Source organism: Bos javanicus, chromosome 4 (assembly GCF_032452875.1).
Source record: "Bos javanicus breed banteng chromosome 4, ARS-OSU_banteng_1.0, whole genome shotgun sequence".
Classification (NCBI taxonomy): Eukaryota; Metazoa; Chordata; class Mammalia; order Artiodactyla; family Bovidae; genus Bos; species Bos javanicus.
This window is the reverse complement of record NC_083871.1, coordinates 13,702,393-13,719,438: the sequence shown is the minus strand read 5'-3', so window position 1 is coordinate 13,719,438 and position 17,046 is coordinate 13,702,393. Positions and strand designations below refer to the sequence as shown.

The 17,046-nt window shown below is 39.8% G+C and overlaps 1 protein-coding gene across 7 annotated transcripts in view; it reads right to left on the bottom strand.

The window, feature by feature from the left end:
• DYNC1I1 (dynein cytoplasmic 1 intermediate chain 1) overlaps nucleotides 1–17,046 on the bottom strand; it is a 379,184-nt gene that overhangs the window by 299,408 nt on the left and 62,730 nt on the right. For 5 of the 7 annotated variants that reach the window (XM_061413501.1, XM_061413502.1, XM_061413499.1 and 2 more), the window contains exon 5: nucleotides 7,159–7,218. The exons of the other annotated variants lie outside the window; for them this stretch is intronic. In XM_061413501.1, coding sequence (XP_061269485.1) covers nucleotides 7,159–7,218 — 60 coding nt within the window. The remainder of the gene's footprint in view (nucleotides 1–7,158; nucleotides 7,219–17,046) is intronic. 7 annotated transcript variants of the gene reach the window in all.

Below are 17,046 nucleotides of genomic sequence, written 5' to 3'. Positions count from 1 at the left end.
ATTATAATTATAAATATATAATTATTATAATTGCCTACGAAATTTAAGTATTTGGGGTGCTTTCATAAGCAGTTACTTGGTAAAAAATAAAGAACTTTTCTTTATTCACAATTTTCTTGAAGCTATTTTTTTCTCCCTTATTCCTCTATTCTGGGACCTGTTTTGCTGATCACATAGTTAATATAACAGCATACAAAAGCGACACAATGTTGGTGCTTCTGGTCAAGATGACCAGATTTATCCTCCATCTGAAACAACTCCCGAAAAGGACAGAAATTTGAATGAAACAACAGTTTGCAAGATACTAGAGGTTAAGTGGAGAAGGCAATGGCACCCCACTCCAGTACTCTTGCCTGGAAAATCCCATGGATGGAGGAGCCTGGTAGGCTGCAGTCCATGGGGTCGCTAAGAATCGGACACGACTGAGCGACTTCACTTTCATGCATTGGAGAAGGAAATGGCAACCCACTCCAGTGTTCTTGCCTGGAGAATCCCAGGGACGGGAGAGCCTGGGGGGCTGCCGTCTACGGGGTCGCACAGAGTTGGACATGACTGAAGTGACTTAGCAGCAGCAGCAGAGGTTAAGCCATGAAGGAAAGGGACACATAAGAGCAGAGAAACATAAGACAAGTCCTATACTCCCTAAGTTTACTGAACTGATAGCTTTTAGGCTGTGTGTGGTGCAGCACGGAAGATCTCTCGAGGTTTCAGCTTAGTATCCTATGATCATGGGATACTAATGAAGAAATTACCTGAGGCCAAGGGAAAAACTACCTGGAGGAATTGGAGGTAATAGTTTCAGGCATGCACACAGGAACACAAATGTTCCTGTTTCCGCCCACCCAGGCAGGAAACCGTCAAGGTTGTATAGAATGCATATAAGGGATCTTGCCTCAATACCAAAATCAATTAGTCACAGACTGAGCACTGCTCCAGTCCCAACTAACAAACCATAAAAAGATTTGAAAGAATCAGAGTGTTTTCAAGTGAACTGACCATATCTCAGAACAAACCTCAAGATTTATAGGAATTCCAATATATCCAATACCTAGCCAACAGTCACAATGTCTGATATTAGTCAAAAATCAGCATACATACAAACAAGAAGGAAAACATAACTATAAGGTAGAGATAAGTCAATCAGTTGAAACTGACCCAGAACCAACAGATGATGGCATATTAAAACCACAATAAGATAAGCCAAAGATGTACATTATAAACACTAAAGCAACCACTAAAATAATAACATGAAGAAATATGGTTAACATCAAGAAGTAGTAAAATAGAATCATAAAAAATGCAATAATACAAAAGAAAGTTCAAAATAATATCAAGAAAGAAGAATATATAGGATCAGATCAGATCAGTCACTCAGTAGTGTCCAACTCTTTGCAACCCCATGAATCACAGCACGCCAGGCCTCCCTGTCCATCACCAACTCCCGGAGTTCACCGAGACTCACGTCCATCAAGCCAGTGATGCCATCCAGCCATCTCATCCTGTGTCGTCCCCTTCTCCTCCTGCCCCCAATCCCTCCCAGCATCAGAGTCTTTTCCAATGAGTCAACTCTTCGCATGAGGTGGCCAAAGTACTGGAGTTTCAGCTTTAGCATCATTCCTTCCAAAGAAATCCCAGGGCTGATCTCCTTCAGAATGGACTGGTTGGATCTCCTTACAGTCCAAGGGACTCTCAAGAGTCTTCTCCAACACAATTCAAAAGCATCAATTCTTCGGTGCCCAGCCTTCTTCACAGTCCAACTCTCACATCCATACATGACCACAGGAAAAACCATAGCCTTGACTAGACGAACCTTTGTTGGCAAAGTAATGTCTCTGCTTTTGAATATGCTGTCTAGGTTGTCCATAACTTTCCTTACAAGGAGTAAGCGTCTTTTAATTTCATGGCTGCAGTCACCATCTGCACTGATTTTGGAGCCCCAAAAAATAAAGTCTGACACTATTTCCACTGTTTCCCCATCTATTTCCCATGAAGTGGTGGAACCGGATGCCATGATCTTCGTTTTCTGAATGTTGAGCTTTAAGCCAACTTTTTCACTCTCCACTTTCACTTTCATCAAGAGGCTTTTGAGTTCCTCTTCACTTTCTGCCATAAGGGTGGTGTCATCTGCATATCTGAGGTTATTGATATTTCTCCCGGCAATCTTGATTCCAGCTTGTGTTTCTTCCAGTCCAGCGTTTCTCATGATGTACTGCATGTAAGTTAAATAAACAGGGTGACAATATACAGCCTTGATGAACTCCTTTTCCTATTTGGAACCAGTCTGAGAGCAGATATTAATATCACAGTGATTTAAATCTAACCATATCCATAGTCACATTAAATGTACATGATATAAATACTCCAACTAAAAGGCAGATATTATCACAACATAATAAAAATGCAAGATCCATTTATATGACACGTATAAGAAATGCACTTTCAATGTAAAGCAACAAACAGGTTAAAAAAGCAAAAGGATGAGAAAAGATAGACCATGTTAACATATGTCAGAAGGAAGCTAGGGTGGCCCTATTAACACCAGACAAAGCAGTTTTCAGAGCAAAATGTATTACTAGTGATAAAGAAGTTCATTTCATAATGATAAATGAATCAACTCATCAAAAGATATAAGCATCCCAAACATTTATGTACCTAATAACAAAATTTCAAAATACACGAAATAAGAGCTGATAGTATCGCGAAGAGAAACAGAAAAACTAAAAACTGTAGTTGGGAACGTCAACACTCTTCTCCTAATAATTGTTAGAAGCCGTAGACATAAAAGATATAAAAGACTGGAACATCATAATCATCCAACTTGATCTAATTGACAAATCTGGAATATTCTACCCAATAAGAACAGAATACACACCCTTTTCAAGGGTACACAGGACTTTTACTAAGACAGATTATGCAATGAGTCATAAGTCTTAAGGAGTTTAAAATGATACACAAATAATATACAAAGTATGTTCTCTAACCACAGTAGAAATAAGTTATAAATCAGTAACAGAAAGGTCTCTGAAAAATCTCCAAATATGTGTAATGTAAATGATACACTTCAAAACAACTCATCAGTTAAAGATGAAATAAAGAGAGAGATTGGAAAGTGTTTTTAACCAAATGAAAATGACAACAACTGTGTAAGAATCTGCAAGATGACATGAACTTAATGCTTAAGGGACATTTAACAGCATTAACTCCTATATTAGAAACAGCACTACACATCTATATTATTCTCAAGTCACTGACTTCTGCTTCCACTTAAAGAACTAAACAAAGCACATTAAATACAAATTAAGCAAATGAGAAGCAATAATTAATATCAGAGTAGAAATCAATCAAATAGAAGATAGAAAAACAAGAAATATCAATGAAACCAAATGCTGGTTATTTGAGAAGATCAATAAAACTGATGAACATCTAGCCATACTTATCAGAAGGAAAAAACACAAGACAAAAGTTGCCAATTATCAGGAAAGAGAGAGGTAATTACAGAGTTTGCAAATAATTAAAGGATGATGAAGGAATGTATACACAATTTTAGGCCAACACATTTGCCAACAGAGACAAAATGGCCATATTACTTCAAAGATCACAAACTGTCAAAGCTCATTCAAAAAAAAAAAAAATAGATAACCTCAATAGCTCCATTACTGCTCAAGTTATTAAATTTGTATTTTTAAACTTCCCAAAATAAAATTTCAAATTCAAACAGTCTCACAAGTGAATTACATTCTACCAACTATTTAAGAAATTACTACAAACTGATGTCACTAAAAAGCATGACTCATAAAAGAACAAAGTTGAAGGCTGGAATTTGTCAAATCAAAAAGGTTTCCATTCTTAAAGACACTATTAAGAGAATGAAAAAGGCAAGTGACAAACTGGGAGAAAATATTTACACATTGTGTTTCAGGTAAAGGATTGTATTCCAAATACATGAAACCTCTGTAATGTGAAAACCAACAACTCAATTCGTAAATAATAAGTTCAGAAAAATTTAAGCCCACATTTAACCAGAGAAGATATTCAAATAGCAAATATGCACACAAAAAGATAACCTAGCACCATTAGTCACTGGGAAAATTCAAACTAAAACCACAATGAGATACCATTATATTTCTTTAATAACAGTAAAAAAATAATTTTTCAAAAGTTGAAACCAAGCTTTGTCCAGAATGTGGAGGAACTGAGGCTCTCATACACTACTTGTGAGAACGTATTATGGCAAAACTCTTTTGAAAACAGTTTGGCAGTTTAAATATACATTCATTATATGCTTCAGCCATTCCACTTTGGTGATACTTATGCAAAAGAAATGCACACATATTGGCTAAAAATATTTGTACATAAATGTTCATAGCATTTTTATTTGTAATGGAAACAACCCAAATGCACATCAAAAGTGACCAAATAAATGAACTGCGATGTATCCATACAACACATTAGCCAGCAAATACAAGGAATGAATTACTGAGACACACCTACATGAATGAGTCTCCAGATAATAATTTTCACTTTTCCCTTTCATGCATTGGAGAAGGAAATGGCAACCCACTCCAAAATCCCAGGGACGGGGGAGCCTGGTGGGCTGCCGTCTATGGGGTCATACAGAGTTGGACACGACTGAAGCCACTTAACAGCAGCAGCTGTTTTTACTAGGCCACATTTACTGTGAAAGGGAATATCATTTACAATGATATTCTCAGAGATGTGAACTAAGGGACTGGGACATAACGCAGATCAGGTGTCTGGGGAGAGGGGGAGAAGCAGGTGCGAAGATGACAAAGGGGTGGGAAAAAACCTTTAGGGGCGATGACTCTGCTTATTACCTTGGTTGCAGTGACGACTTCACGAGTACGTATACATTAAAACCTGCCATTCTGAATACTTCAAATGTGTGTCATGTCTTTAATGTTAATTATACTTCAATAAAGCTGTTAAAAAAGAATCAGCTGACAGAGCCAGTTATGTGTTATGGTCAACTCTATGCGCAGAATCAAGAAGAGGAACTGAACGTGTCTTGACAAAACTCTTGTTGCCTGAGACATACTTCATAAAGGGCCTCCCTGGTGGCTCAGTGGTGAAGAATCCACCTGCCAACGCAGGAGACGCAAGAGATGTGGGTTCAATCCCTGGGTTGGGAAGAATCCCTGGAGAAGGAAATTGCACCCTACTCCAGTATTTTTGTCTGAGAAATGCCAGGGACAGAGGAGCCTGTGCAGGCTGCACAATCCATGGGGTCACAAAGGAGGTTGACACGACTTAGCAACTGAACAACAAACAATACTTCATAAAAACATGTGTGACAGGAAGACTGCCTGCACAGGACTATTTACAAGACAGAAAATTTCATTAAATCCGTATTTGAAATTGTAACGTGACTGAAACAACCTCCTCTCTCAAATATTCTTTGAACATTCCTTCCAAACTCGAAGACAAACCACAAAAAAGTCTCATTTCCCATTGTTCTCTGACTCACTGTGTCCACTCTGAAATAAAATATGGCTGGCAAGGTGGAAGTCACAGATATGCCATCTCCCTAGGATAATTTTTCATCTGCATAGTTAACTGAGTTTTTGCCTGGAAAACAGATAAAAATAGGAAAATTCCTAACTGTTCCACACCAGCACGTATAATTTACCAATGTCACAATCTGTCTAAAAAATCTGTTAAGTGCATACGGCAAAGTCTCTGCCAGTTCTAGCCTCCTTGTTATAAAAACCACAATGAAATATTGAAGAATTACTCTCTGAAATTCCCCTGAACAGTAATATATTATGTATTCATTGTTTTTCTGCTTGATTTAAGCCATATTTTTTTTTTTTGGTTATTTAAATAATACAAGTGGAAATAAAACATACAGTGAACTCTATAACTCAACAGCCAATAATTTAGTAGTGTCAAAAAAAACAGTGTATCAGTTACCCAAAATGTTAGGATATTTCTTTGGCTTAGCAGTGTTAAGAGTCTGCAGAAAACTTTTGCATGCATAAAGGGACACAGCAGATGGCATTTAACCTAACATAAAGATAGCCCTTCACCTTAACATGTCTACAGTAGGTACTAAAATTGATAGAAACTCACAGATACAAGCCCAGAAATCTCAGAAATTCAAATAAATAATAAATGCCCACATCAGGATTCATCAGGTTATATTTAGAAATAAAAAGTAATAGCTTTACAAAATATTGGAATAAAATCTGTTACTCACATATGGAGGTACCCAGTGGCATGTTGGTAAATGTTCAATAACTTGCTTGAGGGAAAGGGAATAAGCCCTGGTTTGAAGCATTTGTCAGCTTCTGTGGTGTAAACACCCCTACCATGGCTGATTTCAAGATGATCTGAACTCACCAAAGCAAGTTGAAAAGAAGCACATAGTCGGCGCTCCTAAGCTTGCACACAGCTAGGACCCACTGGAAACATCTCCTGCATGAATACAGCTAACTCTAACCCTGGAACAGAAGTAAACTAAGTTTCCAGGAATTGCCTGTGCATTTTATTCTTTGTGGAAGAATTTTCAATTTTGAGGCTACCTTTTACCATACATTTCCACCTGAAAAAAAAAATGATCTTTAGGATGCAGGAGACATTATCCATAATCAAATAATTTTGAGATTTCTTAATATCGAGGCATTCAACAAACCGTTATTTTTTTCTTTAACAGGAATCTTTATACCCTGGAACTGGATTCAAATTAAATGCCAATTGTGAGTTCCCAAAAAAGTGAAAGGGCAACAAACAAGACACATTTTCATACTGGTTCTAGACAAAGATTAACTTAAGGTAACTTGTCAGTCAAGGGGAAGATGGCGAGGATCAAGTTAAACATATCTGTCGTCACAGAACTTGTGCGCCCCACCTCGAAGCAGAGGCATGGTGATATGCTTGTAATTTTCACTTGGGGGAGGGCTGTTTTGCAATACTAGGAATTAAAAGAGGGGGGTCAAAAGCCATCTTTTTGTGGTGTTTTCCACAAAGAGAGACTTTCTTCAAAGCGTAACTGCAGAAGGCAAACTAACAGAAGGAAATAAACTTATCAAACGGGAAATTCAACAAAGGGGAAAAGGCAAGAGCAACAACGGCTCCGGCCTTTCAACACAACCGTAGCAAAGAAATAATAAAAGGAGTAACAAAAGAGCAGACATATACCCAAGTTCTGAGTCTGACTGCAGCTGCAGCACTGAGGGGTCTGTGTCCCACTGCAGGGTCCTAATCGCGCAGCACAAAGGAAGAAGAACACAGAGAATTAACAAAAGGGGAGGGAAACGAACCAAACCAAACCATGTCATTCATCAAGGCAACAGCATATACAATATGTACGCAGAACATCTCCCCTCTGTCACCCCCGCAGCCCCCAGGAGCCAGGAAGACCCCATGGATATCAAGGGACAAGAGAAAGAGAAGCCGTCCTTCCTTTGGAACAACTGCTTGATACTGGAAGCTACAGTTGTTTCCATGGAAGAAAACCCAGAGCTAAATATTCAACCATCCCCACACACCCCCTTTTCATTGTCGTTTCATTCTATACTGAAGCATGATTGACTGGAGCATGTAAACTGCTTCATATGAACCCCAGAGCCAAGCCACACCAGGGAGCAGCAAGCATTCCCCACAGTGATGGCGATCAACTGCAAGGGTTTGAATGGGCCAGAGTAGAAGCATCTGGGGAGGCTGGGCCAGGCAGAGCATGACTGCAGAGCCTGGAGAATAACTGGCTTCCTTGGGTCAGTGACTGCAATTACAGTGCATTAGATTTCGAGGCTCATGGGTGTTTTGGTGTTTCTTATGTATTACACCAAGATGGTCACAAATGGCAATATCATTTGTCTCGCAAGATGCCAGGAATGTCTTAATGTCTTCTAAGTACTTCACAAGAGCTAGCACAAAGTATCAATGGTTACCAAGGTTACCAATAGTTATCAACTTCCCTTGTTATCTCTCCACCACATAAAAGGAGCTCTTCCATGAACAGCGCACACAAGGACCTTTCTCGGGTAGGCCCTTTAAATTTCCTGCATGGTATATAGTTAACAGGTGAGTGAGGCTTAAGTACCTGGGAGGCAGCCAACGGACAGCGGGGACTTTGGGGTCAGGCACCTGAGATTCAAACCTTGCCTCTGTGACTTACCAGCTCTGTGATAGTGGACATGCTGCTTCAGTTCTCAACCCCTGCACCCTCGTGCTTACCCTGAGAGTGGTTCACGGACCAGGAGCATTGGCATCTCAGGGACTTGCTGGAAATGCCGAGACTCAGATCTCACCCAGACTCATTGACTCTGGACTACAGTTTAATAAGGCCCCAGGTCATCCGGGGGCATTTTGAAGTTTGAGAAGCCTGCTCAGTTTCATTGTCTGTAAGGATTTACCATGGTTTATGCGACAATTCATGACCTGGCCTGCAGCTCTCTCCCCAGTCCATCTCTAAGGGCTAGCCTCTCCCTCACTGTGTCCCCCTTGATGTTTTTTCCCCCAAAGAGCCATGTGGCTCATGCTTTTGCTTAGTTTCTGTCTCAGTTCAAATGTCACCTGCCCAGAGAGGCTTTCCTTCTCTCACCACCTCCCGCAAGCAGCACTTCCTTGCCACTCTTCATCCCGTTCTCTTATCCTGCTTTTTTCATAAGATATCTTTACCTATGGTTTTATTATACATCAGTGTATTTATGACTGTTTGCTGTTAAACTCTGGAATTAAGTCTCAAAATAGCAGGAAGAGCTACATCCCTAAATTATACGAATATGCCTAGGCCCATGCCTGGGATGCATGTTTATTTCTCTTGATTTTTTAATTGCAGGATAATTGCTTTATAATGTTGTATTGGCATACAAAAATGCAAATACAGCTGCCATACAACAATGCAAATCAGTTACAACTCTCTTTCTATATTCCCTCCCTCTGGAGCCTCTCTCCCGCCCTGTCCCCCCACCCCCATGCTACCCCTCTAGGTCATCACAGAGAGCCAGGCTGGGCTCCTTCTGTTATACAGCAGGTTTGCATTAGCTGCCTATTTCACATACGGTAGTGTGTGTGTGTGTGTATGTCAGTGCTCCTTTCTCAATTTGTCCCACAGTGCATGCTTATATAATACAATAATAGTTGAACAGATGGATGGATGGATTCTCTCTGGTTTTCTATAGGCATTGCATGCAATTACACCTATACAGCACAAAGTAAGTATTTGATAAACAGTAGCTGTTTTTACTAGGAGAAGGCAATGGCACCCCACTCCAGTACTCCTGCCGGGAAAATCCCATGGACGGAGGAGCCTGGTGGGCTGCAGTCCATGGAGGCGCTAAGGGTCAGACACAACTGAGCGACTTCACTTTCACTTCTCACTTTCACATTGGAGAAGGAAATGGCAACCCACTCCAGTGTTCTTGCCTGGAGAATCCCAGGGACGGGGGAGCCTGGTGGGCTGCCGTCTATGGGGTCGCACAGAGTCGGACACGACTGAAGCGACTTAGCAGCAGCAGCAGCTGTTTTTACTAGGCCACATTTACCGTGAACGTGAAATAGCTACTGTATCTACTACCAATGTTTCTTTGACACAACGCCCCATCTATATAATGGAACCCACCTAAGCACCCCCTGCAGAGGTATCAGAACGCAGTTTCTAAGCTCCTCTTGTAAGTTCCGGTTATGCTCATGTCCTCTGACCTAAAGGCACTGAAAGATGACAACTAAAGTCTGGTGAGAACACTAATTGGTCCCCGTTTCTGAGACCAGTGCTTCTCAAAGTTTACTGTCTGAGCCACCAAGGAAGCCCAGTGTTCCTTAAACTTTAATGCACAGATACCTGGGAATATCGTTTAAAATGCCCGTCTTGATTTAGTAGGTCTGGGGTGGCTTGAGATTCGGCATTTCTAACAGCTCCTAGCAGGGTAGATGCTGCTGGGCTGTGGACCACACTTCGAGTAGTAAGGTCTGGACTTAGATCAGTGGTTTTCAAACTCTGACATGGATCAGAATGACTGGGAGGGACTGTTAAAATACAGGTTTTCTGTATTTTATGTTAAAATACTGATCCTCAAGCCCAGAAATTCTGATTCGAGTAGTTCTGGGGTGGGGCTGAGAATCTGTATTTCTAACAAGTTCCCAGGGAATGCTCACAGCTGATCCTAGAACCACCATTAGAGAATAGCTAACTAGGCTAGACTATTGCTTCCACTAGCTGGCAGGCAGAAAGCATCACTGATCCTCAAATACATCAGCATCTAAACAAGTGATTCACACTCGCTGGCCTAACGCCCAGGCCACTTTTAAACCAATGAAATCAGAATGTTTGGGGTGGGACCCAGGCATCCAGATTTTTTGAAACTCTCTCATGTACTGCTGCTGCTGCTGCTAGTCGCTTCAGTCATGTCTGACTCTGTGCGACCCCATAGACGGCAGCCCACCAGGCTCCCCCATCCCTGGGATTCTCCAGACAAGAACACCCGAGTGGGTTGCCATTTCCTTCTCCAATGCATGAGAGTGAAAAGTGAAAGTGAAGTCGCTCAGTCGCTCTCCTGTACAGCCGGGGTGAAAACGGCTGCTGTGCACTCGTTCTCTGTCCAAGGAAAGCAGCTCTTTCTGGCCCTGGACACTAGTCCCATCATCCCTTTCAAATGATGGAAGTGACCGAATCCATTACAATGATTCACCCTTGCTGTTCACTTATCTCTGGGGTCCAAACCTTTTATCTTTACGGATACTTCCTTGGGTACAGACAGAGGAGTGGCCTCTGGCTCTGGCTGACTGTGAGAAGCATTCCCTCATAAGAGCTGGGATCAGCTCCTTTGCGCTCAGGTTTCTGATGGGACAATTTGGGGGCCTTTTTCTCTCTTCTCAGGCAAGGGAAGAGTATGGCAGCTCCCAGGTGGTCACAGCTGTTCTATTATTTACCTACAACTCACCTGAACAGATTGAACCCTTAAAGTAAGACTACTAGACCTGATCAGTTATATTTTAGATGCCAAGTCACCAATCTGTCACAGGAACAGCAAATGCCAGGCTGAGCAATTATACAAGCCTGAAGAAGTCTTCTCCTTGAAGACTGACTTCTGGGAAGTCAGACTTTAGCAGTGTCTTTAGAATTAGAACAAGTGAAAATGAATATTTAACTATTAAAGCTTCTCCCTGTCCTATGCCCATCATGTCCACATTTTATAACAGGACTAGACCACCACTCACTGCTGCCAGAGCCTCCACTTTCCCTAATTTCTTGGGATGACCAACAGAACCCGTTTTGCTGAATGTAATCTTTAATTGTGTCAATTAGATTTTGTCTACTGTTCCTGTCTGGGAAACCATCTTGGTTTTGTTTGCTCATTTTTAAGAGCTGTATTTGATCTGCTCTGATCATCTGTAGGTTGATTTCTTAGGTTAACTCTCTGAGGATCCACAGGAGGATTTTTTTCATAAGGAAGCTGCTACTTGCACAGATATTGATAACCTAGTGATTTCTAACCTAATGTGGCATCATCATGGCTCCATGGCCCTACGGTTGGACTGGCAGCTGGACAGACTTTAAGGTCACATTTCCCAACTTGTTTCAAACTTCTAGATACAGGATCTTCCCACACCATGGTAAATAATCACTCACTTATTGGATACTAAACATGTTGAACAGTGTAGCCTCTGGTATCTCATCTAAAAAGGCCTACCATATAACAGTTAATAATCTGTGGAACAACCTGTTTTTCAATATTTCTTATAAAGAAAAAGAATATGACAGACACCAAAATTATTCAAACTAGCAGTGAACCCATTAAGAGACAAACAGAAGTTTATATCACACCCTTTTACTATCCAGCTTCCTACAAAAGTCTCTCTTCATTGGCCCAATCTTATTCACTCAGTTTATTAGATAGAAGGAAGTAAAAATTCAAACAATGCAAAACAATCCCTGGCCCTCCATGGAAAGCATAACTTAGGAGTAAGAGATATGATGTCTGTGTTGTATAACCACACTCTCTGATTAGTGGTTAATTTCTTTCTGTTCAGAGCACGTTAGGAGTTTCCAGTGTTCTTCCCATTTTCTTAGACTCCAGAGTAGACAGTCTTAATATTTTTCCCTTAAAGAGCATCTTTGCTCTTACCTTTTTTTTTTTTGGTTTTGGTTATAAGAAAGAGTTGTCTGATAAATACTTGGAAGGCAGTCATTAAGAACCATCATTTGCCATTTTGATTCCACTTGTTTGACTTAGTATGAACAGAATGCTAGATTTCTAATTTAAAAAAATAGATATGCAGCAAGCAACAAGGATTTACTGTATAGCATAGGGAACTATAGTCAATATCTTGTAATAACCTATATTGGAAAATAATTTCAAAGATAATATATGTGTATATGTATAACTGAATCACAAAAAGAAGAATTATATTTTTTAAAATTTAGCAATGTTTATCTTTCTGCCACTTTTTCTAAATGTCCTATGGACATCTAATAACATATGAAATACAAAATTTTAAATATATTTGTGTAGGCTGTAAGATTAATATAAATAGAAATCTATCATATTTAAATTATTAATGACATCATTTAAGATGCTCCTATTCTTATTTTTCTGCACTTGATATTCTCAGAAAAATGTTACTATGTCTCATTGTGATTATATATTTTCTTTTCCCTTATATTTCCTCTGATTTTGCTTTCTGTATCTTTGTTTCTTTATTGTTAGGTGTCTAATGGTTTATGATGTCTCTCTTCTTAGTGAATTGTACCTTTTATCATTAAAAATACTCATCTTTGTTTCATTTAAAAATAAATAGATTTAATTTTAAAAATAAAATTTAATAAAAAATTTTTTTAAAAGAAAAAATCCATCATTTGCAATGCTAATATTCAACGTGGCTGAGGCACTCTCATCTACTGCCGGTGGCGTTTTAAATTAGTACAGTTCTTTGGGAAAGCAACACGCCAGCGTGGAGCAAGAATCACAAACACAGAATTACTCTGGAACTCGTTTCACTCCCAGGAACTCACCCTATGGAAATAAAACAGCACAAGGGGTAAATAACAAAAATGATGATGATGAAAATGACGACCACTAACCCATCACATCCCATGGCTTATTCTTGTTTCTCATACTTGATCTCTATGATTCTGGTGACTACTGGCTCCTTCATAAGCATGTTATTTCTTTTAGTGTTCCTGACCCTAAATGTTCTGGTGTCTTTTTCACTTCTCATTATACCTCTGGAAGGGTCCTTATTCTTTCCATCCCCATAAAGACAGACATTGCCCAACCAGAGTAATTTCTTCTCCCCTCACCTCTATAGCTACAGATGATCTCCAAGATGCCCACATATCTTCTTCAAAAGATAACCCTGAAGTCCTCATCATCCTTGAACTCAAAGTTCCTCCTTTCCACATGCTTTTTGGGCATATCCATCCGTAACACCAAAAGCATTTAACCTTTTCTTGTCTCGTCAGGCTTTTCTTTCCTTCTCTAGCACCACAATCCTCATTCACATTTTCTGTCCTTTTTATCAGATCTATGGCTCCCCCAAACACATCCTCAAATCTTGAAAGCATTATAAAAATGCAGTGGTCCAGACCTCAACTCAGATCTATGCCTTAGGTATCTGTATTTTTAGTAAGTTTCCAGGTAAATTCAATATTTTCCTGGCTCCAAATATAGGACTAGGAATCCAAGGCCATACTTGCCTCCCAGACTCTGATGTATTTTCAAACTCCTTCACACACATTCTATACCCCACACGTCTCCTCTCCCCCACCTCTCCCTCTATATGATCTGGAATGCCCTTTCTCCCATCTCTACTTGTCCAAAGCATAGCCACCATGTGAGACCCAACTCAAATGCCTTATTCTCTAAATATATTTGTCCTCAATAACCTCATTCACAAATAGCTTGTCTCTCTATGGGACTGCGCTTCTTATCCCACAGTTCTCTTTGCCAACCTGCAATCCACTTGACCTCAATAGTAGCCCTGCATCAAGCTTTAAAACCAAGTACAGATGGTCTGAAGGATATAAGGAGCACTGTTACCAAGCCCAGGGGCCTCAGCATCAAGACAAACACACTGTAAGTCCCACCTGCCTTTCTGCCCTGAGCCCAGTAACTGGTTTCTGCCTTGTTTCTGCTAGGAAATCCTTGCTTTGTATCTGAGTGCTCTGACCACTGCCAACAGCTCCCCTTGAGCAAAGGCCACTTCTGGCAACTAGCCCAGCAACCTTGCACTACCCAGCTTTTACCTGGGTCCTCATCTCTTCACTCACCCCGCACCCATCCCATTGAGGTTTCTGCAAACTGTGCATGTGCATAAGTGTGTATACACATGCACACACATACACACACACCCACACACCCCTACCTCAATAAATAAATTTACCAAGTACCTAATATCAAGACCAAATATCAAGACTCTAAGTAATGAATCACAAGCACTTGTCCCACAAGAATATACAAATTAACTGCACCTGGGAATAATGCTTTATGATATTACTGCTCACCTCTATGAGTACAAATATTCGAGAGCTGGAACTACATAGAAACATATCCTCAGACAGCTTCAAATTAAATATGTCATTTACTCGAAGTGGGATCTTTAGAAGAGAGAAGAGTTCCTTCATTGTTGTCTTCCTTGCAGGTCTAGCATTTATTGTGTTGTACGATAGATTCTTAACTGGTTACTGAATGAATGTGATCAACGAATGAACAAATGAATGGTCTTTACCTGCATTTTCTGCGGATAGGTGTTAAGTATGAGGGCAAGTTGGTTCCCTAAGAAACAGTTTTTACTTTCTTTATGTAAAAAAAATGAGAGCATACATCAGGGCATGTCTGCCTGATTTCCTTCATCGCTGCAAGCCACTTCTGAAGAACTCAGTCTGTGTGGCATGATGCCATCACATGGTTCCAGAAGAATTTTCAGACTCACTTCCATACTGAAGAAGGAAAGCTTATCTTGAAGAGGTAGAAAGATTGCTCAAGGGCAGGGTACTCTGACTCCCAGAGTTTTTCTGGACTCTTGCTTCACATGTCTTCTATATCAAACAAATCACTAGTCACTAAACCGACAAAGAAAAGTTTGGGCCAATGTGAGCATAGTGCCCAAGAGAAAATCCCGTCAGTGTCATCCCCAAACTGTTTCTCTAAGTGCCACTTCCAAAAGGAATACATTGAATAACAAAGACATTTAAATATCTATCATATCACTCAGCCTTTCAGAATCGTTAATGTGATGTCAATTAATTAAGAATGACATTTAAATAATGAGTTAATGTTTTGCTTTCCAGCCTCAATGATTTCCTTACTTTGGACTGGCAGTGATGATGATAAAGATTTTCTGATGTCAGAAATAAAACTGGAACAGTGCAACACATACTTATACCAAGCCTCTTTCTTAATTGACTGGGTGAGAATCTTCCCTCCACTGGCTAACAGCGAAGCCCTAACCAGGAGCTCTGACACAGGCCACTCTGAGTCACGCAGGAAGTCCATCTGCGCTGGATTCAGAGAAATGCAAGACTTCCCATCAGAAAAAAAGGATGTGTTTTCCCCAAATCTTCCATAAAGGACCTGCTATCCAGTAAGTTGTCTCTCTGGAAGAAAGCTCAGCAACTCTGCTAAAAATAGATGCTTACCCTGATACTATAACCATATGGTTATATACAGTACTCTCTGCCTGACAAGATAGCAACAATTTTTAACTAGTCAGTCCATGTGCTACATAAAGAAAAAAAATCCTATAGTACACAATTTATTTTAATTTGTAAAGACAGTGACTTTTAAATAGCCTTGAATCAGAGATTTTCAGTCTCCCTGAAGTCCAATTAGCTGGTAGCAAGCATCCTGCCAACTCCTCTTTACATAAAGATAATTTAATGAATTTTGTATATACAAAATCTTAATAGTCTTACTAAATTCCCCCCTAGGTTTGGCATTATTGAGTTGTACTTTTTCACCTTTACTAAAACCTCCTTAACATCTTGCCTTTAGCCTCTGAGTTACCAGAGCACCTTAAAAGATGAGGATGGTTTCACCAAAAAGAGGTAAAAATCCGTTGAGGTTCATAGAGTGCCAGAGAATCCAATGGAGTCCAATTGTGGATGCAGTTGAAAGTCCTGAGGATTTTGTGTTGGGCATTAAGCTCACGGAGCCCCTGAACACACTTTCCTCTCCTCAAATCACGAGAAAAAAGTGGTGACCAGGTGCGGCCAGTACAAGTTGACCATGAATAAATTATTCTAATTGCCATATTCATGAGTTCACTAGGCAATAAGTGGATCAGGGAAAGGTAGAGTTTATTAAATATCTGAATTTAAATATTATTTAGAAAATTAAATATCTGAATTTTACCCCAAGTATTTTTTCAATATAAAACAATATGAACTATATGGAAGCCTACCATTCAAATTGAATAGCAGAGTATCTGCAGACATCGGTTTCAGTTCTGGTCTGCTATGCACGTGACACTAGAAGCCCCAAAGAACCCTAATCCACTCCCTCTATACTTCTGTTCTCCTGTTAAGGGTTTCAGAAGACACTTCTGTTTCTGCTTCTCTAAGGTCCCCTTGGGAGAGGCCTCACCTCGGTACAGAAAATCAAGGATATAAGGGTTTTAGCTGATAGGTATTGACAGCTGGGAAAGAAGACAATTTTAATATAATGGGATTATGTTGGGAGCAACTGGGGAAATCTGAAGATGGTATATATAGTAGATAAGTTGAAAATGTACTGAAATGGAAAAATAGAAATACTTGACTAGAAATGCAAGTTCTTCAGTTTATACAGTATGACATCATTTATCATATATATGATGACATACATCTTGTGTGAAAGAATATACACTAAGGTATTAAGAATGCCAATGCATATTCTTCGTAGGAATGTAATTTTTTCTACTTTTGCTCATTTATCTTTTCTAATTGTATAAAATGACCTGATATTATTTCTATAATAAGAGATCATTAAAAATAAATGGGGGGGGGGTGCTTGAGTGTCCTTGACTGATTGGAAGGTAGAAAACTTAGTGATGGTATTTAGGCCATAGATGATCCAAAAGGAGGACAGAAATCAACTGAATTACTGT